This window comes from Numida meleagris, chromosome 1 (assembly GCF_002078875.1).
Source record: "Numida meleagris isolate 19003 breed g44 Domestic line chromosome 1, NumMel1.0, whole genome shotgun sequence".
NCBI lineage: Eukaryota > Metazoa > Chordata > Aves > Galliformes > Numididae > Numida > Numida meleagris.
In genome coordinates, this window is record NC_034409.1 from 46,499,634 (window position 1) to 46,525,540 (window position 25,907).

General features: G+C 35.9%; 1 protein-coding gene across 4 annotated transcripts in view; it reads right to left on the reverse strand.

Moving 5' to 3' along the window:
* CDK17 (cyclin dependent kinase 17) overlaps positions 1-25,907 on the reverse strand; it is a 94,134-nt gene that overhangs the window by 33,729 nt on the left and 34,498 nt on the right. For 2 of the 4 annotated variants that reach the window (XM_021392606.1, XM_021392544.1), the window contains exons 2-5: positions 21,643-21,791; positions 17,386-17,424; positions 8,687-8,851; positions 1,534-1,667 (exon numbers count right to left, since the gene is read on the reverse strand). In XM_021392606.1, coding sequence (XP_021248281.1) covers positions 1,534-1,667; positions 8,687-8,851; positions 17,386-17,424; positions 21,643-21,760 — 456 coding nt within the window. In that variant the 5' untranslated portion in view covers positions 21,761-21,791. The remainder of the gene's footprint in view (positions 1-1,533; positions 1,668-8,686; positions 8,852-17,385; positions 17,425-21,642; positions 21,792-25,907) is intronic. The other 2 variants (XM_021392668.1, XM_021392734.1) reach the window with 2 other exon arrangements.

Genomic DNA, 25,907 nt, shown 5'->3' on the forward strand with positions numbered 1-25,907 from the left:
ATTTGGAGAAAAATGAGAAAATCAGCATTGAATAAACCAAACTGAAATAAAAACTTCTGAAAACCACTGAAAGAGTAATATTAAAACTTCTTCACAGTGTTAGGAGTCCAGTAAAAAGCTGCTATTATTTGGTATCTTTGAAAAACTACACATGGATGTCCTAAATTTTTATGACTTTTCCTGAGTTCTTTTGTAGTTTCTTTTAGAGATTCATTAATCCTAATCTAAATGAGAACCCTTTGATAGCTCTTTAACTCGCTCCATAAGTCTCAGCATCTTTCCATTTCAGTTTATTAATTTCATGATCTGCCATTAACTTTATTATTTTTTCCTGGTCTACAAGTGTATTTAAGATGAAATGCAGAGGAAATAGATATTAAGCAAAAAAAGTAAATAAACTTTTTTGAAAATTTCTTCAGTTTTGAGTTTTTCCAGAATACATTCTGATATACAAGCTTCAAAGATTTTTTTAAAGCCTCCTGCATAGATCAACATACTCATCAACAATTAATTAGTTCTCGCATGTAAAAGGTCCAGCTTTAACAGTGCTTAGGTTAAACCTGAGATTAATATTAAAAAAAAACAAACCAGGAATTTCTAGACGAAAGAAAAAGAAGGTGCTGCAGAAGATATAAATAATTAATACAAATAATTTGTAAGTTCTTGGAATCAGACCAGCATTACATGCTTGGAGTCTTGGAATTCCAAGCATAACAGAATGCCTCACAAATCAAAATTTTTTGGCATGTTCACCCTACTGTAACTTACTCAGATCTGCTTCCCCAGTCCTATACTTCATATCATGCATTGAAAGAAGATCTAAAATCCTACAAACTATGCATATTGGTATACATGCTGTAATGGAGAAACTGCAAAAATTTTACATGCTTCTGGAACAAAGGGACCATTATAACTTTTACACACTCAAGAAACAGGGAAGCGCTTTGTTTTTCTTTGCCAAGGGAAATGAAGGGAAATGACAACAAACCAAGCAAAAGGGTGGCTAGTATTCATAATGAGACTCATAAATAAAGGAAATTATGTGCACAGTTATTCATAAGGTACTTTTCCTTCTTTTGTTTACCATCCTGTAAAGTTCCGTTCATTAAAAAACAGGAAGAGAGAGAAAGGCTCAAGCAATCTGGACCACTGCTTCTGCAACATTTGTTTTAGAAAGATTAGACAACTGCTTTAAGTAAAAAAGTATCTAAACACCACTCTGTCTTCAACATACTCGATGAATTGCATAGAATGTGAAGATATTCTAAAAACTACATGTAATAAATTCTTCTTAGAAATTCAAGTTTCAAAACATATTTAGCTTTCAAAATAAGCAGCTCATAAACAATGCAATTGTCTTATTTGTGCGTGACAAATAGAGCTAGAAATTTAAGCACTACTATATTGATCCTCTCCACACTAAGTATGTCAAAATGTTTAAAGATGATCGAGAAGACAACCAGTTACAAAGAGCTAAAACAACTCCATTCTCTCTTGTCAATTTAAACAATCCTTATATGAAAAGTAAAATACCTCCATTGAGATTCGTCTATGTATCCGGTTTCTGAGACAAACACCCGTGGGAGACTGAACTTCATCAGATGATGTTCCAGAAGCTTGGTCACTTTCACCATCTGACCCCATTTTCAGATTTTCATGAACAATATCTTAAAAATAGTCAAAAGAAAAGAAGTCAATCAGTTTTCCACTAAATAATCTCTCTTGTACAGACAGAAAGCAACTGTGCAGTGGTTTTTATGTCAAATGCTCACCACATTAATGGAAGTCTCAATACACTTTTTATGGCTCAGGGATCCCAAAATGAAAAAGGAATACTTAATAAAATTCACACACAAACTTTACTGTTACTTTTCTTACTCAGTTTTCAGCAGAACAGAATTTTCCAGAACAAAAGACAGTCAAATCCCGATTTTAAATCCTACAAGCCACCCTCCCCTCAGGATTTCAGCTTTGGAACTTCCTCATCATCTCTTTTCTTGCTGCTGTAATTGGATTAGAAAAACTTGTGTTTGCAATGGAAAGCTGAGATTCACTAGAAAATATATACAACGTGAAAGTATGTAAGACTCTCAGAGTACTTGCCATGCACGGAAATGTGCCTTCAAAAAACTTTAAACAAATCAACACACAAAACAACTGAAAGTATAGGCATCATTTTCAGAAGTGTCAAATGTGGAAACTATAGCTATAAAAAACACACTTATACAGAGGAGCAGGACATACTCTGATTGCCTAAACAGAGGTCTGTAATGCATAAGTCAATTCAGAAAAGGACTTCAGATTCAGAAGCCTTTCAGGGAAATTTGTCTTTTATAGGAGAAATTTAGGTAACAGCCCGCTTGAGTTGCATGGTGTTGTAGGATCTTTACGAAAACTGAAATTAGTATTTTTAATATAATCCCGCAGATTCATCCACATAAAACAGTTTACATGTCATGTGTGTAACACACACATCACTTTTTTTTTTAATGCCACAGAATCTTCCAGACTTTGGAAGAAAAGCACTGTAAAGAAGGAAGAACTGAAGTGGCATCATTAATAGCATAAAGAGACAAAAGACATGCTAAAGCACATGCAATGTGAAATTGGTCCAACAAGCGCAAGAACATTACACTGAATAATTTTCCATTCTCAACTCTAAAATGTTTGAGCTCCAAATTACTACAGAGAATCATACAACAGCTTGAGTTGGAAGGGATCTCAAAGATCATCGAGTTCCAACACTCTTGTTGCAGGCAAGGTTGCAAACTAAATACATATACATATCTAAGAGGAGCTTCAAAAGACACGAATTTCCCTGACCTCTTCTGTTCCTATTATTAAGCATGATGTTGGACAGTGTAAAAAGAGAACCTGAGGAACAACAAAAAAATTTCAGAACTCGACCCTGAAAAAAACCTAATATGAACAAAACACTCTAAGTTCAATTCAATATACCTCAAAATATTTAGCATTTGCTCAGAATTACAGCAATTAAAAAAAAACAAACAAAAACCACACACACACAAAGAGAGAGAATGTGCATGTTTTATCACTACCAACAAGAAAGAAAGAAAACTAGATTTTCAAGAAAAAAACCCTTCAGGCTGAAGTTTGAATATCAACACATCTTCTAAAATGTTTGTCTAGTTTAACTCACACAGAATCATATAGACTTCAAAGGACTAAATTCTTCCTTAGTACTATGAATTTCTTTTTGCAGAAAGCATAAAGGATATGAAAAGAGTAACTGCTAAGGTACTTAGACTATTTTAACTCAAGGAATTGTAATTAAACACAAATTAAGTACAAATCCCTTATACAAAGCACAAATTTAAGCAGCAGTATGAGTCTAAATTATATTTTGATGCAAAGTCCACAGCGTATCAGAATTTTCTCAGGAAGCTGTGCTCAGATTTTGAAGAGAGAGAAAAAATAAGCCGAATTCCTTGCAGCCTGGTTTCAAACCGAAGCTTCATCAGTAATTCTAGAGACATGTTAGTTTGAACAAGAGGGAAAGACTTTTAGAAATTGAATCCCAAAGATCAACTTCAACCTTAGGCTGAAAAGATATAATATTACTCCTTTTTGTAAAATCTTTGTAAGCTTAATCTCCTTTTATGACAGGGTTATCCCCCTACTTGACCAAGAAAAGCCAACTGATGTGATCTTTTTGGATTTCAGCGAAGTCTTTGCTACTGTTTCTGACAGTATTATTCTGGGCAAAACGTCCAGCATATAGATAGCTAGACAAAAACATAATGCAATGGGTGAACAATTGGCTGACGGGCTGTGCTCAAAGGGTTCTAGTAAAAGGAAAGTTTGCAGACAATACTAACTGGGGAGGAGGTGCTGACTCCTCTGAGAAGAGACAAGGCTAAGCAATCACCAATGGCATGAAGCTTTAACGGCAAGTGCCAAACTACATCTGGGATGAAGCATATATACACAGACTGGGGAACAAGAAACTGAAGAGCAGCCCCACAATAAAAGAAGGACGTAAAACTATTGGAGAGTGTTCAAAGAGGGCTACAAAGATGGTGGAGGGCCTATAGAGAGCAAAAGGCATGAGGAGTGGCTGAGGTCCCCTCAGTTAGTTCAGCACAGAGCAGAGAAGTTGAGGGGAGGCCTCATGGCGGCTGCAGCTCCTCACAGGGAGCAGAGGGGCAGCGCTGAGCTCTGCTCTCTGTGACAGTGACAGGGCCCGAGGGGATGGCATGGAGCTGTGTCAGGGGAGGGGCAGGTTGGGGGTTAGGGACACGTTCAAAGGGCAGTTGAGCACCACCCTCAGAGGTTCCCCAGGGCAGTGGTCACAGCCCCAAGCCTAACACAGTTCAAGAAGAACTTAGACAACGCTCTTAGACAAATGGTTTAATAATCAGGTAGCTCTGTTCTGAGTTAGGAGCTGTATTCAATCCTGAGTCCCATCCAACTCAAGATATTATATGATTCTGTGACTTCTTTAATAAAGATTCTTTTTAGCAGACTTTTCCCAAAAGGTCCTACTTTCTGTTATAGCAATTTACGGATCTCAAGACATGGCTTGTAAGAGCTACTGACTGTTGCTCCCCAGTCTATCTATTCTCATGATAGTTTAAGTTCACTGGTGGGGCACTAAAGCCTCCTTTCTTTTGAGATACTAGAGAAGAGACAGTTATCTGGACAACTTCCAGGAAACTAGAGAACTATTGTATTCTAAGCCCTGAAGCAACTACATCATTTAAAAAAAAAAATCTGACAGTTACATGAAAGTAATCATGTGCTTGATACTGCTATACTTTTAAAATTCACAATGTTCCATTTGTGAATAAGTACGTACTATGAAATTGTTATTAAAAAAATTATACTTCAAAATGCAACATTCACAACTATGAAGAGTACCCTAGTTGACAAAGATAATTCTTCTACTCAAAAGAACATCTACTAAAAAGAATGCAGTCATGCACAAGTAAGGAATATTTCAAGAACCAGTAACACAAAACCATGCATTTGGGATAGATGATAGAGATGTAAGAAGACTCTGCTTTTTACAAATCAGTTATGAGAAGACAAAGTGACTCTGTCCCATTTAAGTCTAAAATGCAGCATTTCAGACTTAAATGAGATGATGATGATGAATCTATGTTGAAAACTACTGTGATACGACTAATTGGTATGTCTGAATAAAGCTACATACCCATGATGGACCAAAATGTTCTATGTAGATTATTTATTGATATTACCGAAAGTATCCTATCATTCAACACGTGCCCAAATTTCTGATATGCTGACTACCCAATTACTCCTATCTAGAAGGGTCTGCATATGTTTTAATTGTATTCTAAAGAGGGATACTTGAAGGTTTTTTTTTTTTTTTTTAAGTATCTTGACAGTGTAATCATCTAATATAAATGTGTCCTTTTATTTTACTCTACCAGAAAGGCCCTAGTAGAACCCTATATTCATTATTTTAATAGCATAAGAACCAGAATGAAGCATTTTGATAATTTTATACAGATGTGCATGACAATAATATTTGATTAGCAATACTGAAAATCATGCAAATGCTTATTTAATTACACCAAGCTTTTCTAAGACAAGTTCATCTGCACCAAAGCCAGCTTGCATGGTCTTCAGAGGTTTTAATAATGTTTAATAATACTGTTTAATAATGTTTCCAATTGCCATCATTAATACCACAGTCATTCTCTTATGAAGATGTTTATTTTAGTGTACTCTGCATATCTAATTGAATACCCAGCATGGCTGTGCAATAAAAAGGTGTAGATCACTACAATATAACTATGGAAGCATATTTTAAGGAAAAGGCTCTCCTCATTTCAGTTGTGAGGACCAGAAAAGAAAATGCATGTAGGGAACCTTTAGTGCAGCACATGAAAACTCTTCTATTTGAGCTAAAACAATATCCACAAATCAGTCTGTAGTCAGACTCACTGATCCTTGTATATTATAACTGATAAAAAAAAAAAATCACGTGCATGTCCAAGGTGCACTTTTCTAAAGCCTACTTTGCTATGAAGTGGCTAAATTTTATTATTAATTTCCCTAGTAATTCAAATTCAGGCAGACAATATTGAGAAATTGCTTTTGCTGTTAACAATACCAAACTGTGTTGTTGTTAACAATAACAAATTATGAAAGTACTATGAAAACATCATTCCTTTCAATTCAGATATTTATGACAAGGAAACAGATCCTCATTACCATTTTGACACAACTGGCTAAAGCATAGGTGAGTTGCTGCTGCTGCTGAAGATCACCAGCTTGAGATCCATGCTTATCAGAATTGGCTTTGGGTATTCTAAGTACCTCTTCAGTGTTCCCAGTAATATAAATATGGAACAAGGATACCTGAAGTTGGCCCTGTATCAAGCCAGATGAGGTCCACAAATCATTTATTAATTCTGGCTCTTTAAGGGACTGCAGCAGTTAAGTATTTCTGGAGGTGCAGGACTGCAGGAGCTCTATAGTTATGAGATACATGCAAGCTAAAAAAACTCATCTGGACCTGCATCAGTTGCATTGCTAAGTCACAGTTTGCCCTGAGAATCATCTGTATTATTGAAAAACCATCAAGATAATTGAATGGAAAATAGTAAACAAAGGCACACTTCTATCTTTACAATACCTCAAGTTAACAAAAATATTTTCATGTAGAAAGGTCTTAAAAAATGCTTTGGGACTTTACATGTTACCACAACAGCAGGAACTCTGCAGTATGTTCAGTGCTCAGAAAACAAACAAGAAGTCCCTCCCAGGACTCTCAGTCAATTCTCACAGTGATAACCTCATTCAAAAGCAAGCTGTCGAAGATGTACTTCTGGCAGAGCTAGTTTCATTCTTCTTCTTTTTTTTTTTTTTTAAATCAGATAATCATCCTTTTACTACTACCACTTTGTGCTATTTCAAGAATCTAACAGCATGTTCCCATCACTAGAATAGAAAAAACTGAAAGAAAACAGAATAAATAAAGACACACACACACACAGAAAAGCCTCATGTAGTGTGGGATATTTGACCATTTTGTTTCTGATGTCATTATCCCAATGGAGAATACTTCAGCATCCTGCTGAGTAATAACCATTCCCATATGGCAGGAACAAAGGGAGGAAAGATGCAAAGAAGCAGAAGAGAGAATATTAGTAATTTTGCGTGCACAGAAAAATGGAAAAATGCTACTAAATATCATGTACAAGTAGGTTAAATTTTCATTAAATGAGAAGATAATAAATAAGCAAAACAACAAGTTTTGAGCAACTAATCCTTCCAGAAAGAAAGAGGGAAAACTCATGATGAAAAAGTAGTACACTCACTAAATCTGTTCTGTACACTTTCAATGAAATGACAAATTCCACAGGAATCTGTAGATATTTAATATGTGGTACTACAACATTTTCTACAAATTTTGAGTATTAAAAACACAAAACTTGTTCACCTTAAAAAGAAAATAAATGTAATTCTTCCATATTACTTATGTAATAATTTTTTTTTGTGAAAAATACAACTGAAAAAACTGGACAATCATTAAAAACGGTTCAGAATTTTTTTTTTGTTGCAGAGTTGAAGTTTATAGAGGAAATTTGACAAAGAATAAGTTATTGACAAATTTGCCCTTAGAAAGTGCTACAGCACCTTGTAAAGGCAACACGCAATACAAAAGTATACTATGCTGCTCTTTCTGTACATATTTCACATACACCTGATTTAACAAGTCTCCCATAAAAGATGAAATATTCCTAACCAGAGAGATCTTTATGTACAGTGGTTTTGCTTTAGAAAAAAAAAACAAAAAACTAAAAACAAAACTTTGTCTTCCCATTAGATTACTGTCAGAAAAAAAAAAGAGAAAAAGTAGCTTGAAGTAGTTGAGCGAAATAAGGAATTAATACTGCAGTCAAAATTTGCATGAGTGATAACAAGGAAGGGAGGATGTAAGATGTAAGTGGTTTGATGAGTATCTTGAAAACTCATAGCTTAATCTTGAACAAGATCAGTTTAAGTGTCACACACTTTGGAAGGAGGGCAAAAGAATGAAAAATTCATAAAATCTAATTAAACTGACTTGCTCTCATTTTACTAGTATCAATTAATTAAGCAGAATTTCAAACAACATAAAAGCAGGGTAAAACACTAATGGTGTCTGGAGGCAGCAATATGATAAATTACTTCAAAGAGAACAAAAAATGTATTTGTAACTCATTTGTCCCACAGAACCACAAATATAGCTTGACACCAACAAAAGATAGTTATTGTTGAGTAGCCTTATTTTATCACTGAAATTTTTTTTTCTTCTATTACTGAAAAGTCTAAGTAATACATCACCTTCTTTTTCAATTCCACATACAGTGATTATCTCCCATTTTTATATATTCAGTTGTAGTTCTCACCAATGCTTTTAAGTGAGCTGGACACAAGGTTCCTTGTAAAGTATTAAGCGTATTTGGCAAATTTTGTAACTTTTTAACTTGTCAAAAATTCATAGGTTCTTTTAAAGCTTTCTTCCTAAAATTTTTTGACATATTCAGTACCTTAAAAGGAAGTTTTCCCAGCAACCCTAGAAAAAAAATTAATGCATTTCCAGAGATTTATTAAAGCATTAGAGTAACTGTGTCCCTTGCCAAGAATCAATACAGACGTTATTTTTCACAGAAAAAAATGAATTTAAAGAAACCACGTAGTAAATTACCTAGTCTGCTCCCATTTCTGGGCATTGCCATGAAAGAGCCGAGGCTGCCCCCTATGACGCTATGTGGTCTCCGCAAAGGGGGCTTCTTGAAAGATCCTGTGTATTGGTGGAGAAATGAGTGCATACTGTGAGACGTTGGAGGCCTGCCATTCTTCACAATAGGCTCTAGAATTCACAAGGATCAAAATATTCGTTCCCACAAGCAAGTAGGAGTGTCAGGAACGTGCCAGAAGGAAAAAAAAAAGAAAAGAAAAAAAAAACAGTTACTAGACAGGAAATCACCATTCCGGTAAGACTGTTGTTCATACTAACAGCAGACAACAATACTATAGTCGTTTCACTATTAATAAATTAATACAAAACATGGCATTAAATGCTTCCCAAATTTCATCTATTAAATTTTGTCACTCTACTGCAGGATCAGTAAACAATCTGAACATAAAGTCTAAAAATGTAAATAAGAACAGAAAGTAGCCTTTAATATTTCTTTTCTTCTGAATTAATGATTTGTTTGATGGCACAATGTCTAATCTTCACTATAGTCTAAATAAACCAGCTGTTAGATCAACTCTCACGACGAGCAAATTCAACAGCAAGCCTTTAGAAATACTCACGCTCTCAAAATTCTTGAGAGTCACTCGTAGTGATGTCTTTTGCTACTGGAAGTCCTTAGAAAGAAATGCACCTGTTCATACACACCACAGGGATTATGCCATAATTAAGGTTATTTGTTATTCTGATATCATTTAAGTATTGAAACAGTTATTTTGGCTTTCTTGGATTATGTTTCTAACAGCCCACTGTACTTAAGACTCAAAACCAGGATTGTAAAATGTGTTTTTATTATTACTGATGAACGCTTTCTAGAAAAGAGGAAACATGAGGTATTTTAAAATCTGATACACAAGTGCATACAGAAATCAAGCATTCATGTTCTCCCAATATCCTGACGGCACACGTGAACTAGCTGCAAAGGATGGCTAAGGATCTGAAGCAGTCTCCTCTAGAAGCAGGGAGGCTTTCCTACTTCAGCAAGAAGCAGAACAGAAGGCAATTCACATTGCCTGTCACAAAACTTGACCCATCAGCCACTGATTAAGCCACTCATACAAGATCTTAACACTGTCACTACAGAAAACATGCACAGGGGAAAGGAAGCTACCTACAAGCACTAACACCATACACTAAGGAAATGCTCAGAACCAAAGAACCTGAGACTAAATGTGTCAAAAGGACGCTTGAGATTCAACTGATTTTATTTTTCCACCCTTTGATTCTTGTCTCCATTACGTATACAGCTGTTTTGGTGTTACCTGGAGGACAGAAAAACCAGCACCCCTGCACAGACCAACTGCTAACAAGTGCTGCTGAGCGGAGCCTCCTGGGTGCTTCTGGGGCCACTGCTGTGACAGGGAGCAACCTGGGATGCTATTTCATCACCCTGACTTATACCTGTACACGCAGGGATCCCAAAGCCTTCCTTTTCCTTCCAAAATAAGCAACATAGAACCAGGAGATAGAGTTTTATGGAAAGCAGAATTTCAGTGAGGAAGGAAAACGACAAATACCTTGCAACCTAAGCAAAATTGGACTTTGAAGGGAGTATCCTCCCTCCCGCACAACTCCCACAAATGTTCAAAAATTACATTATTAAGATTGGTCTGAAGGAAGAGACTGAAGTACAGACAGAAAGGGCAGTGACTTTAAGAAGCAATTAGGCAAGAAATGTTTGCATATAACATGAATAATACATTAAGACAAAAACAGCTTTAACCCAGCTGCTGCAGGAAACAAAAAACTAAGAAAAGGCTTCAGGCAGAGAACAAAATTTGAAAGGACATGTCAACACATGTCTTTCACACAACAATGTAAGTTTTGCATCGAAACAATTGAGTTTCTCATTACATTGAGAAAAGAAGGATGCCAGGATGTACCTCGGGAAGGGTCAGAACGTGCTGAAGGAGTGACAAGGAAGGGGGCAGGGTTGTATGGCTGGAAGCAAAAATCTTACAAGCAAGAAAATGCATCATCTCAGTCTTGCCAAATCATAACTGGCAACACTACATTTGCATTCGCTGACGATTCTGGTATCATTAATCACGTTGCAGTGTACCCACAAATATGGACTACATTTGCATGCACATATGTACAGCTGGTAATCTCCACTGTATGTTATGGTTTTCTTTACTCATACCAAAATTTATCTCCAGGAACGATGGAGCACATTAAAAAGGTCAGAATTTACAAATACACCACATGGCGTTAAGTAGAGATTAAGTTTTATGCTCATTACAAGCATGAAAGTGTGATGAACAAGATACGTTTATTTCAAAAAATGTGTTTTTGTCATGGCACTGGTAAATTTGCATGTATCTTACAGCTTAAAACAAAACTAAAATCTTACCATATGAGAAGTCTGCTTGATAATAAACACATAAAACTAACAGACAAACAGCTAGTTTATATAAAATGAAAGAGTAATATTTAATAAGATCAAATTACACAGAAATAACATCGTAGGCAACTATTACCTTTCTGTGTAATCATTAAGTACTGTTCTAAATTATGGAACCTGCTATAAGATTTAGCAAAATTCATTTAAGTCGTGTAGTAGGCCAGGTGTAGATACCCACAATGAAATGAACTATTAGTATCCTCGTGACTAAAAGAAGCATTAATAGTAATTAACTACAAGATTTTTTTTTTTTTTACAATCGTAATAATATTAATTTAGGAAAAAGGAAGGATCATATGGCATTTTTTTTTCCAAAGGTATAACAAATACTTACAGTCTGACAAGTATTTTGCCATAGATAACATACACAGTTAAACTTGCATTGTGGTATGCTATATACATTTAGAATAATATCCATGTGAATTCACACCTGTGTGCTACCTCCTCCATGTAAAATTGACAGTAACATGTAAGAATTGGAATAAATACTGGAAATGATTGAGCAAAGTCTTGCTGGAAATTAATTTACAAGACTGTTACTTTTTGTGTATTTTTAGGATACAAGCACTTAAATGAAGTGCTTTCAAAAAACGTATTAGCTCTCTCTGTCCAACAATCACAAAGATCCCAAAGTTAATACTGAATTTCACCTACTCTGAAAATTCGTTTTTTGCACAACTATTAATATTCTGAATCATTATATTTGAAGGTTAACGCTGCAGTTTTTATGGTGAGAATTTAGTGCAAGTGATTCTTTTTGAATGGGTCAAAACTATCTGTAAAAGTTATATTCTTTTATTACATACATGTATAAATTGCCTCATAAAATTTTATCTCCAGGGTTATAGGTTTGGTTTGTCTTTAAAAAAGCGTTTCACTATATAAAACTCACTCATATTCCTTAAATGTATGTAAATGTAACTCAGTAACTCCCCAAAGGCTTAGCTGACACGAATTTCTGGTAGAACAGTAGATATTTTCATGGAACTATTGGTATAACATTTTGAATAATCAAAATAATAAGGGAATAGAGAAACAGAAGAAAAATCACCATGCAAATGTACTGATCTAATCTATCACACTCTGAGTATCACATACCGTTCTGGTCTTTCTCTCTCAAATAGAGTAAAACTATAAAGAGAGGGCTCTCAGAACCAAAGCAAGGATGACCAAAGGTGGAAAACAGTTGCTGGGAGAATGCCTGTGCAGCCTAGGACTCTTAACTCCTCAAACAGTGACAAATGCAGAAGACGTGATACAACCCACAGGCTTGTCAGAGAGCAACTTCATCAGCTGCGCCCACCTTCTCCAGCATAAGAGCAGGCCTCTGCAAAAGCTGATGTAAAACACACGGAAGTGGTTCTTCACAACATACGTCTCTGGAAACTCCTCACCACACAGGATGTGACAAGTACCAAAAGCTTACAAGACGCCAGAGGAGACTGAGACCTTCTCAAGGTTACTAAACACACAGAAACATGCCTAGTTCAGGAAGTCTCTGAACCAGAAACAGGCAGAGTACTTGGGGAAAATGCTCCTGAGTACATTTTGGGCTTTAATCTTAGACTCTCCCTCAAACATCACCTTCAGAGGCAAGAGGACAGCTATCCACAACTCCATGTATCCTCACATGGCAACAGCTCTGCTGCAAGGGTGCAGCTGTGAGGGTTTTGCTCCTGCTGCCACAGCCATTCCTGCATAGGCACAAGTAACTGTCTCTAGCTCTCTTTCCTCACTTGACTGTTAACTCAAACTGATAAACCTCCTAATGGGAAAAGCAAGCTGAAAGAGAGACTGCTACGTCATTCTTTTTGAATTATGTTTTGCCAGTAAATACTATTTGTATTCTGGCTACAAAAATCACTCCAGTTTCAACTAATCCTCCAAGAAGAAATGACCAAATTCAGTTCAACTCTGAAATTTCTTAAGAAACCATGCAAATATTTAAATAAGAAAAAGTTAACTGAATCATTCTCAATATTACTTTTTGAAACATGAGCGAAAAATTTGTATATATAAAATATATAAACACTGTGTGCATTTATTATATCTACATATAAATATACAATAGTGTATTTGTATTTATACACCAACACACAACTTTTTTATAAAGCCATATGCACGCTATTATGTTAGGTGTACATCTCAGAAAGTCTCTCAGTTAAAAACTGGGCAACACATAGTGCCTATATACTAGTGTACTACTTGATTTTCGAGTTTGGTTTACGCTGAGCTGTTTTATGCAATTTGGATCATCTTCTCATATTTCTTGCGTCCCATCACTCAAAGTTGCGTTACTACTATTCGCACAGCACAAATTAACTACAGCACCACTGTCAAAAGTAAATACTCTTCCACACATCAGCAGTCTGGCTTACTGATGTTTTAAGAGCTGCTAGACCACACTGCTGATTTGGTTTAGAACACATACATATATTTTAAAAAAATATGATACCCAGTAAGGTACCACTGTCTTGCTACGTTTGAAATTACACAAGTGTTAGCAAACATCTAAGAACAGAAAATAACTCAAGTTGCTCAAAATTTTCAATTACAAAGCAATATAAATTTATGCTCCTAATTATGAGCACTGCCAGTGTAGAATAGAACAATAGACTATATAACCAAGAACACCATCCAAGGAATTAATTAAAACCAACCATTATGAGGCTATAAATATGTCTTGTCTTTTCCCATTAACTGTAATTTAAAGTAACCACAAATTCTGCCCTGAAATTACTCCCAAATTCAGTATTTTTTCAATAAAACCTCAATGTTTCTCCTCGTTATCCATCTGTCTTAACAAAGGGCCGTACCACTTCTTTCTTTCCTGTGCTGGGTTTATTTAACTGGATTTACTTAATCTGAGTTCCAGAGAGACTTCAAATTGCTTGGCATTTCTATGCAAGGCATCAGACACTGTCACATGCCACTCAGTGGATTAAAGAAAGAAAGTGTTTTCATTACGAATGTAAATGCATTTTAAAATACATTTTATGAATATCTAATAGCAGATATTCAACTGTCTCTTTTTATTATTTTCCACGTCCCATGAGTGTCTCTATTATGTGACTGAAAGACCAGGCTGGCTTTCAGATTCCACTGTCTAAGTTTTGGAATATTTTCTTCAGCTAGGTTTATTAAAGAATCAAAATCACCTGTCATACATGATGACATCTTCCCTTTAAATCAGGCATCACTGATAGAGCTGAATAAGACAATCGGAAAATGCATTATTCAGTAACCGCTCTCCATTCGGGAGATGGAAAACATACTAATAAATAAACATATATTTAAATTTCATACAAATAAAGTAAACGATCAGAGCTTCTGCTAATAAAAATAAGGTAGATGCTGGAAGCCCAGACTCAAGGACCTCCGAATCTGGTATATAATGAGGAATGGACCCAGGTGTGCTCCATATTTTAAGTAAAGATAAACTTACGTGACAGCAAGCGTGACACGATTCAATGATGCAACCAAAAAGATTGTCCTAGATCCTCCTCTGGCAAAAAGAAGGGTAACTTTCATTTAGGTTTCTGAACTAGGCCATCACAGGACACACCAAGTGCTAGCCCTGACACAGGGGAGAAGGCAGAACCTCACTCGTCACTTTTAGCTGTAGAGCCTGACTCTGGATTGGCTCAACTACAGCAAGGGCTCACTAAACGCCCTGAGAATCAGCTAGTGGTTTTTGTAGGCCAATACGCAGTTTCTTTTCCACCACCTTGACCTTACCCTTGCTCCAGAAAATTTCAAGGTTGTTTTTTTTTTTTCCCATTTTGATAGAGAGCAGGGAAGCATCAGAAATCTACTAAAGTGGAACTATATTTTCAATCTCTAGATAGCTCTGCTTTCATGAAGCTTGATCTATCACAACCTTTAAAAAATATTACCAACTGCTACAAAGTCATAAGTGCTACTGCTGTATAGCTTAATTATATTTCAGCATTATCTAGCACATGTTCATTTAACCAATTTGAATGTATGCTGTATTAATGACCACTCGATTTTAATGTATTTGTTGGAAATAGTGAACTATTTTTAAGACTTGTATACAAAATATTTTGAATAAACTGCTTTTCTGAAGAAAGTAAGTCCTAGAATGTAAGCATATGAATTTCTGATATTGTAGAGCTGGTATCCTGCATGATACAATATTTAATTATACTGCTGGGAGGCTGTCAGACCCGCTTAGTAAAATTAGTTGATTACAGGCGATGGCTGTCATTGAAGAAACATTTAGAAAACCTGAAGTAGCTGTGTATTTCCTGTTACCTGTACTCTCATGGAGCAGTGTATGAATTAATGTAAACTTATGCATTATTTTATGGGATTGATTCCCTGGACTCCATTACGTGATACCCAGGAAAACATTAAACAGCTCTAGAAATAGAACTACTAAAAACCAATAAAAACTGTATTTATTCTTTAAATAATAAAATGAAAGCTTCAAACGTGACTATAACAACATTACAAACTAAGCATAACCCCAGAAGGATTCCTCCCATTCCTCAAAGTTAATCCATTTGTGTACAGCAGTGAAGTCTAGAGCAAGTTTTGTCACTTGGAAGACACATGGCAAAAACCATAAAACATTTGAAGAAAAATGCTGACAGAAAGCTAGCCACTGAGTTTCTCCTGGAAATGAAGATAAAGTACCTTAATGAATAATAAAAGGCCATGTAATGATTCTGTTTGTTTTTATTTTAACATTTTGGCATGAAAATGGTAAGTTTTACCATGGACTTTTTTCAACCACAAAAACAACAGGCAATATGCAAGGCATAAATAAGACCAGGACACCTAAAATACAGAAGAAAAAGTATTTCAAAGGTGAATTTATGTACAACGAGTTTTTGCCTTCAGTCTAGGAACCAAGATGAAGGAGATCACAATCAAATGAAAAGGCACTCAAAGCTGAAAATCTGCCTTTTCAGGTTTATATATTTAACTTTGTTTAAAAAACACTTCTCAAGAAAATATTTGTGGCTACTAGAACACCTATTTGAACACAAGCATGGTAGTCCCACATCTTCCTACCATATATGCATGACCTAGCATAAGTACTAATCTTCCCTTTAAAACACACAGTTCCAAAAGGCATCACACTACATGAGATCCCTCAGAACGTTGTTTCAGGTACAATTTAAATCAACACGTCAGCACTTAGCCAAGATAAAAGCATCCCCTGCCTCCATCCTTGCCTTCCCACACACAGCTACCCTCTCTGTAGCTCGCAACACAAATATCTGTGAGGCCATACTGCCAACCAAATCAGGAGAGGATCCAGTTGCCTACTTGTCCTACTTTCAGGAAAAAAAAAAAAAAAGACCACCACACATTTATTTTATTTTTCCATACTTCACAAGTCCATCTGAATACCATTTAATAAGAAATTTCTATGTGTTCATCAGTGAGACTACGCTAGCAGAAATATGTATACAGAGTCCACTTCTGCATCCATGCACCACACTCTCCTGCCAAACCTGTTTTCCAGTTGTGAAGGAAGAGACAAGTGGACAAAAACCCCTCAAGACTACATGTCTCCGAAGCATGCTTTCACGTACTGGATTTTCATGCTGATTTCAACATATATACGCTTCTACCCATGAACAGAGCCTCCAGATTTTGTGGGATGAAGCAAATGAAAACAGAAGGGAGGAAAGAACACTATGCTGTGCAGCATATGTAGGATGCGAAAACAATACTGATCTGTAATAACAAAAATTGATGTATGCCACAGCACAGAAGGGTACATACAGAAATAATAAAACCACCGCCAGAATGGTGTAAGGAAGAGTATGTGGTTCGGTATCTAGCTGTGACAACTGCCAGTTATTTGTGGTAACCTGCAGCTCCAGAATGAGCTCTAGCACTTCTGGAATTTTATCAGTTTTTTTTTTTCCACTTGACATATTTATATTGATTCTTTCCTCCAATACCAACAACAAAAAAATCCACTGATTTATTACCAGTAAGTATTTCTGTGCTCAAATTTTCAATTTAAGCACATTGTCTTGAAAATACATTGCAACACACTGTTTTCCTTACATACTGAAGGAATCACACACAGCAGATGGGAACTTCTCAGCTGCACTGAAGATGATATGAAATGACTACAACTACATAAAGATTTGGATGTTCTACAACAGCACTGCAATGTGTCAATTTTTACAAACATTCATTCTTTTTATCAGAGCAGAAACTAGTCATTAAGGCCTTAAACCTAAAAAACACTTACGCACTTTACTGTAGCTGATCCTTCCATTATTACTCACACCTGTAAAATTACAAAAAAATTATGGAAGTGTTTGTGAAACTGGATCCTGTGATCATATCACTGAGCTAAAGCAGATTAAATGGAGATAAGTATTACTCTATGATATTCATGAAGTCAATTGTATCGGAACCTCACTTGTTTTGTCTTAGCATTTATGTATACATATATATAAAGAACAAGATGGCATTATATAATGGCATTCCAACTGAATTGTTACTTATATATTAACACAAGAGCTATGGATGTACTTATGAATATATCTTATAATTAATCTTAAAAGCATGCTTGGAGCTTATGATAATGTATTTTATAATATTAGACAATACAGCCCCATTTTTCACTTTCATTAGAGAGGATATTCATATGTATTTAAAGCATCTGCATAAATTTTACACTTAATTGAGCTCTAAATATGCATGATTTGGATGTTACTTCTAGCCAAATTTCATTAGTATGACATTGGCAAGGAAAAATTTCAGGAGCAAATTTAGTTGTCAAGTGCTACAAATTATCATTTAGTATTTTTAATATTAATTTGAATACATATATATTAACGAAGTACCTAGGATTAAAAGAAACAGGCAGCAAATTGTTACTGTGCTAGAATCAAGACAGAATTAAAAATACACAGCAAATCCAACAAATTAGTTTTATATGTTGAAGAGTTAGAGACCACGAATAAGATTCTGTTTCAACCCACAGTATCTAAGTTTTCAGATGCATATTAGGCATTTCATTGGTCCCTCTACTTTTATGGCTTATGCGATGCTTTCTCACCCAAAAGCCAATTACGATGAATGTAATTTGTAAGGCAGATTTAATCATATTTAGGTTTCTGGTCACAAAGTAATTTGATGGTGTTCCAGAAAGAATACTGTTGATTATTCTATGTTCAGTGCAATACCTCTGTGCTACGACATTGCTATTGCATTGAACAATACAAGTTGATCCCTGCTAATCCCATTGCTCTGCTGATGGGTAAGTGCTGCATGCTGAGACTGTAGTGACGTGACACGATGAAGGAGGCTGCGTGTGAAATGGGACTGCATACAAAAGATCAGCTGATTCTGTGGTATCAATGCATTGCAAAGAAATCAAAAGTTACGTATCTAATTTTACATTTGTGAATTACGAATGGGACAATTTGTTCTGCTTAGTAGTAATGTTCTTTTAAACCAGCCTTCAAACAACCCACTCAGAAGCTGGAGTTAATGACAAGGTAGGTCTGCAGAGTGCTGCAGCTAATTTGGAATCAGAGGCAATTGTTCTGGAAGAGGACAGGTTTGATGGTGGGCTGAACAGGACAGTCTACTGCAAAAGGGGACCATGATGAAAAGTCCCTGGTACGATGTGCATGTCATCTACATCTGGAACCACAAAGCTGAACTGGAACTTTCTACTAAAGATTTTAAAGGATAATATTATGAAAAGCACATGGATGAGGGTGGATCCTAGGTCAGCAGTTAAGTGGATTTTTATGGATGTAGCCCCCAAGGTGGAGTAAACCAGACATTTTTTCAGGAAGGAAAAAAGCTAGCCTGTACAACAATATATATTCCAGTGAGTATGGGTATCAGAAGGGAATGACAGGAGACAAGACAGGTTATTCTCTATGAAGAAAAAAAAAAGAACAAAACAAAATTGGACAACAACAAATGGAAGAAAATTCTGTAGAGTTTTCAGTATTTAGGCAGTACCTTGTCTTTTAGCATAAGAAAAACAGCTGAAGGTAAGAGACACACAATGAAACTTTCTGAAGACTGCCTGTATCCTTGACTTTGATTCTCTGTAGATCAAAATATTGGTTTGCCTTTGATTTACTAGACAGAGCTTTTCAAGTTCTGTTAAGAACAGATCCAGAGTCTACAAAGTAGTCACATTTGTGTTTCTCTGTTCCATAGGGTTAAAGAGCTGTCTGTTCTTTTTAAAAGCTAAAATGGTGTGGAAGGTTGCGCCTACCTTCTGAGATCAGCACTACTGCAGCAGGATCTTAATGTATCCACCAACTCATAAGCTGTTCTTTAAGCCTCTACATCCTCTCTCATGTGTCTCAATTTGATATTTACAACCAGTACAGGCTTCTTTATATACAGGCTCTCATTATATGTGTATATATATTTCATATATATATATTCATATATATATATATATACACACACACATTTATATGACAGCAATTGTTGCTGTCCAAATCTTGACTTCTATGATTTGCCTGAAAACCAAAATCTCTTAAATTGTGGGATAATTGTGTAGCAAGCATTTTTCCAACTTTCTAGGAGTTTTCAAAGGAAAATAAAAATACCCAAAATAGTATCCTGTTCATCTCTGCAAAATCAGAGATTGAACTGATACTAATATAAGCATTCTAAAACTGTCAGAAAAGTTAAGAAAACGGCAGTACAACTTTTAAAAATGATTTAAAATTGTGAGTTAAAGATTACACACTGCAACAGTACAATTGTATTTACTATTCTTCCTCTTTGAAAAGGATTGACAACACTTAAATGTATCCAAAGGTATTCTACTATGGCATTAACGACATCTTGCAGTTCTAAGCATTGTACCACACAATATTAGCATGTAAGCTTCCTTTGAACCAATGAAATAATGTGGAAAGTAAAGTAAAATGAGCACTGAAAGCCAAATCATTCATTTGCAATTAGAAATATTTAAAATACCTACAGACAAGTTAAGATCGTCAAGGTTTGGTGATAAACATGCAGAAGACATCTAAGTTGCTGGTTGAGATAATTCTCAAATATTAAATACATGGCCTAGGATGGCATAAGCTCACACCTTCATAAACCAGTTACTGTGTCCTCTCTTCCTTCAGCTATTGTCCAGAACATCATACAGATTAAACTTCTTGGATCCAGTTTCCAAGTGAGTCACTTCAGCAATCCAGTTCAATACACTCACTGATGCTGAATTTTTGATGCTTATTTCCCAGCATGAAAGTCATATTCATTAACACTTATTTGCATAATGGAATCAACCTATCAGAAGTATATATAGGTCTTAAGAAAATATGCTTCAGTAACAAATGTTAATACAAATGAAACCATGTGGGACTACTGGTCAGAATGTCTCAGAAAGTACTTTATACACTTTAGTGAGAAAATGCTACAATTATTGTTTTGGAGTAAATCTGCTGAAGAAACACAAGAAGTTATAAAAGACATAGTTTCCAAAACTCTCAGATATGGCCCATGGTGAAGACAAGAGCAATGAACAAACCAGGGATTAAGGGTAAAAATGAAAAATATGAGTTGTTTTGTTTTGTCAAAGGTAAATTCAGCTTGGTATGCAACAGATCTTGGATGGAGCTTTAAAGTCTGCAGGGCAAATTCCACTGCTTCTACTTCTGTTCAAACTTCCCAGTTCTGCCAATTCTGAATATTCAGTAGGAACATTAAGAAACATTTACTGGTGTGAGGTGAAAAAAAAAATCATATCTCTTGATACTTGAGAAAATCTTAGATGTCAGCAGAGCAATAAATAAAACTAATCAGCACAGAAGATGCAGCATTCCATTCCACAGCCAAGAAAACAGAACAAAGCAAATAAAATCTCTTCTAGTCATTATTATTGCAACATGGGTTCAAAAGCAGAACTATCACTACTGCAGACTTCACAGCAGCCAATATGCTTATGGGATCAGACAAAGCCTTGCGTAAGAACACATGGACAAGCTAGTTATCCCTGATACTTCTAAATGCCTTCCTGTTGCTGAAAACAAGTACTTATTCAGAGACATGAAGGGGTGACAGTTCTCAGACTAGTGTGCTACATCACCAATGATAAGGTAAACAGTTTTATTTATAATACCTAAGCAATTATTATCAACATATTACAGAATAATGATTTTTGGAAATAAAACTGATTTGAAGCCATATGAAATTGATGCAAGACCCACTAAATTCATACAATAATGGGTTTGTTTACTGATAGACCATCTAGAATCCTTGCTGCTCAACACATTAAAAAAGCAATTTAGGTAATTCTTGATAAATACCTGTATAACAATTTGATATTAAACCAGTATGTGACAAGGTATCACCCCGTTAAAAGAACCAGACTAGTCAAACATGAGGTAAATTAAAAAAACAGCTTGATAAGGATGCCTATGTAATTATAAAAACTGAAATAAAACCCAACATTGTTCCCTACTGCAAGATCTGATCAAAATTCTTACATTTCAGAGAAAGACATGCTTACCATTATCTTTGCTGCTGTTTTCTTCAATTGTCATTTGTTCTGCTAGCTCAGACAGCGATTCATCAATGGTCTGACTTCCACGCAAGGTTAAGGAAAGTCTCCTCTTAAACTTTTTCATTCTATCAGTATTACGTCTGGCTTAAGGAAGCCTGAAAAGAAAGATTAAAAAGAACAAAATTATTTCATCAGAAAACTAATAAACTTGTATAAAAATGAAGAAAGAATCACAGAAATTGTAGTCACTAAGCAAGTTCGCCATAAAACATTCACAACCCTAGACCAAGGTTACTCTACTGGGCTGAAGAACGTCTTGAGACCCTGTTTTGCAATGACTCAATGCCTTGAGACATACACTCTTGCAATTTTGATTTATATTAGAGAAAGTAAGAAACTTTGCTTAAGAAAAACTGTAACAGTTAATTCGATCACTAATTAATATTACAATAATAAAAATAGCAGTCATTTGAAAACTTGATGACGCTCTTGTTGCCTCCTTTCCTGCACCCTGCAGTCCCTTACACCAAAGCTGCTGGAGACAATAATGTTGGAACCTTCTGTCTCTTTCAGCCCATCTGTTTAAGGACAACGAGTTACCGACCTCTCTGTTTTGCCCTTTTCACCAAATGAGGAGGAGGAAAACACTAGGACTTAAAACACAAATGCAATTCTCAAATCCAGTCCCACTCAGGGAAGCTGACAGCCAAGGCCTGATAACAACAGCCAGAATGGATGCCTCTCTTCAATCAGGCAATGGGAATAAACTGGGAACAAAGCAGGAGGTGCTATCTCTATCTACTATCAAAAGTAGAGGCAACGTGTTTATCTGCCTAAAGTCTAAGCCGGTAAGTGATCTTTGTCACACAAGGGCAAACACATGGCGCCCTGCAGTAAGCACGCTGCTGTCTTTCATTTCCTGATATGGACGATTCACCCTAGCTGTTACTTCCCAGCAACTCGTTCATCTGCTCAGAGCCTCCAAGACTCACACAGGTGCTGTCACACACAAGCACAACATACTTTGATTTCTGAGCTGCCCATATATTTTGTCTGGCTTCTGTCGGCCTCTTCACACTCCTAAATCCATAATTCACGTAGAAAAATAGAAAACCAGATTTTCCTTGATATCCACCTCCAAGTAGAGAAATGCCAAGAAGTAGTACTCTAAATATCTACATTTAATAACAAATTGTGAATATGATTTCTTTTAGATTGACAGCATCCCTCTAAGTACACTCTTTTCAACTGGATAGCTTACTCCTCATTTGGACATCGGATAACAAAAAGGAGAAGAAATTGGTGGGAGAGGTTGTAAGTGGCAGTTGATGGTAGGATAATGCAGATACAGCCTAAATCATCATAAGAGCACACTGCACATTGTAGTAGGTAACAATAGATAAAGAATGACCTTTGGGATTTGAGTCTAATGGCAAATAAATACAAAAAGTGACAAAGAAGGAAAGGGACCTAAGGGGAGAAAGGTAGATTACAGTGCGGGGTTAACACCTTAGGCAACCACAGCTACTATAGGAGTAGGCAGAAATAGTCAGGCGCTGGGTAAGAAATATGTAGGAAATAAAAACAGAACTTCTGGAGATGCAGTTAGGTCAGCAAAAAAGAAGAGTCCTTTTCTTTTAATGCACTTCTGTCCATGCAATAAAACCACACCTTAGCATGAATAATTTCATCTCTTCTCACTCAACAGCACGATATTCTGATTGTTAAGGATCCGAACTCAGAGAATGTTCCAAGGGGAATATTTATTTTTCCCGTTGAGGACTCGCTTTGAAGAAGTTCTTTGAGACTGTTGTGTTTAACTTTTCCAAAATGGTGGCCAATGATTCTTCTTAAAAATTAAAATAATAATCAGGACACATCCTTTAATTCTGGTTTTATTCAATTCTCCTGCAGTGTTTTTGAAACCTGCATCTTCCTACATGTACTATTCTCAGAAAGGATACATGGAATTTTTAGCTATGTAATGCCCTAAAGCTAACGGAAAGCACAACAATTTCTTTCCAATTTTCCACTCGGGCAGTAACTGCAAAAACAGATGCCTTTATATGGAAACAGGCTGTTCTGGCTTTTAATCTAGCAAATATTTAAGCCTACACACTTTTTAAATCAAAAAGGTCTACCGCTAAAGAATATTACATACAAATTAACAGACACAGATTAGAAAACTTGAGAGAGATTTTACATCTCAAGATAGCATAGAAGTAAATATTTTGTTAACTACAGTTCCAAAATTCCTCCTGTTACATGAGGTTTTCATGGGGTATCGAAGCACCATTATTACCAAGTTCAGGACTTGATTTTGAAATAACTTAAAAGTAAAGAATTGGGAGTGCAAATCAACACGTGCGTAAACACTTTCTTCCACTGAAACACAATTTATATTTTTTTAAAAAGGGAAAAGATGCTCACTTACATGAAACCAAATTATCCTGCTTTAAGTACCAGTATTCCTGCTATAACAGACATGTAGAGATATGTATTATACATATATTTAGAAATGGAAAGCAATGTAGAAGGAATGACTGTATCTAGCATTTGGGAATGTCCTGACTCTCTGATTTCTGCATTCTCACTTTTGACCAAAGCTGTAGAACGCACTAAATCTTGGTATCTCAAGAAAAGGTCTCAGAGAACAGAATTTCAAAAAACACAAACAACACAATCCAAAGGTAGAACTGGTTCTCTAAAACATCTAAAATGTCAGAAATATCAGAGAAAGTGTCATTTTAATTCACTTGAATTACTGACATTTGCTTTCAATAGTTCATAACAGGTGCACACTTACTTTCTCTTTTTAATATGTAGTCTGATTCAAATCTAAAATGGAATTACTCTATTAGTAATACACATGTAGTGGCTATGATTAGATGCAGCGAGACTCACTATTTTCTCCTAAGTTCCTACTGCAAGATGAATACGCACAGTTGTTTTTATTTTGAAACTTTAGAACAGAGCTGAGCACTTCACTGCTCTGTTCTGAAGATTTATCTACTCTGAATTTCAAAGTTGTATCCAAACCAACCATTTTAGATGTCAAGGCATATAGATGCATACACCTGAATGCAACTAATGCAAACTCTAGTCTCCTGCAGACAGAATGAGGACAAGCAGTCTGACACGATACTATCTGTTACAAGTCAGAAAAACTGGCAGAGACATATTTGTTCTGTCCTTAAACTGATAGGAAATGAAGGATAAAACAACATATTAAAGGAGCTGCTATGTCTTATGAATGACCCGCAGTCTAACCCAGAACAGTTGGTATTTTTGTCATTGGAAGCAGCACAACTAAATCCTCAGAAACTATACAAAAAGTTACCTTTCATACATATTTTTCTCCTTAAAATCTGAAGTTTTCAGTAGTCATTGTCATTTGACTGTTTGCTTCAACAGCCTCAGGCTCCCACTTTGCTCTCTCCATCTCATTGAAAAGCAATCTCCACAATACAGTTTTAAAAACAAATTTCACATTTTTAAAATCACCTAGGTGAAATCAGATTTAAACATGTGGGTTCTGGCTCCCTTTTTCTGTATCAGATCAATCCCACTCGTAACGCCTGTACTACGGCACTTCTTTGGCTAAACCAGAACCAAGGCATCACCTTGGACATATATTGTAGACACATATCAAAGCATCTTCATTCCAAAGTAATAACTCAACTAGATTCTGCACTCACCTACTCACTAAAAATCAGAGGCCTTATAATGCTGATAGCCAAAATCCTTGAAATAAAGCTCCACTACTTCCCTTAAGCTCCCAGTTCCCTGACATGCTGAAGTAAAGAAAAGGAACCCAGAAGGTCTTTATTTGCAATTAAAGTACACTGTGTGCTTAATCCTTGTAAGCTTAACCAAATTCAGATAAAGTTTTCAGAAGCGCTGAAGTTATTTAATAGCTTGCACGTTACCCATTTATTTCAGGAGGGTCACAGATACTGATGGCTGACCAAGATCTGGCTGACTCAAAGCCCTTTGAAGTCAATGAGAACCCCTCCTTCCACTTGAGTAAGTTCTGGATCAGACTAAGTGCTGACTCTCCAGTCTCCAGATGTTAAATTGCATTAAGGTGCATCTACAGAGAGATTAAGCATTTTAAAATTTACTTTCCTCCTGAGGCACAAAACAAAGTTGCTACTTGACTATTTTTACAAGCTGCTTTAGAAGAGGGAGAGGTGTTTCCCAAACATCCATGGGTGGAAAGAAAAACTCATTATCCAAGGAGAACAGCTGAAGTGGGAGGGAAAGACAAG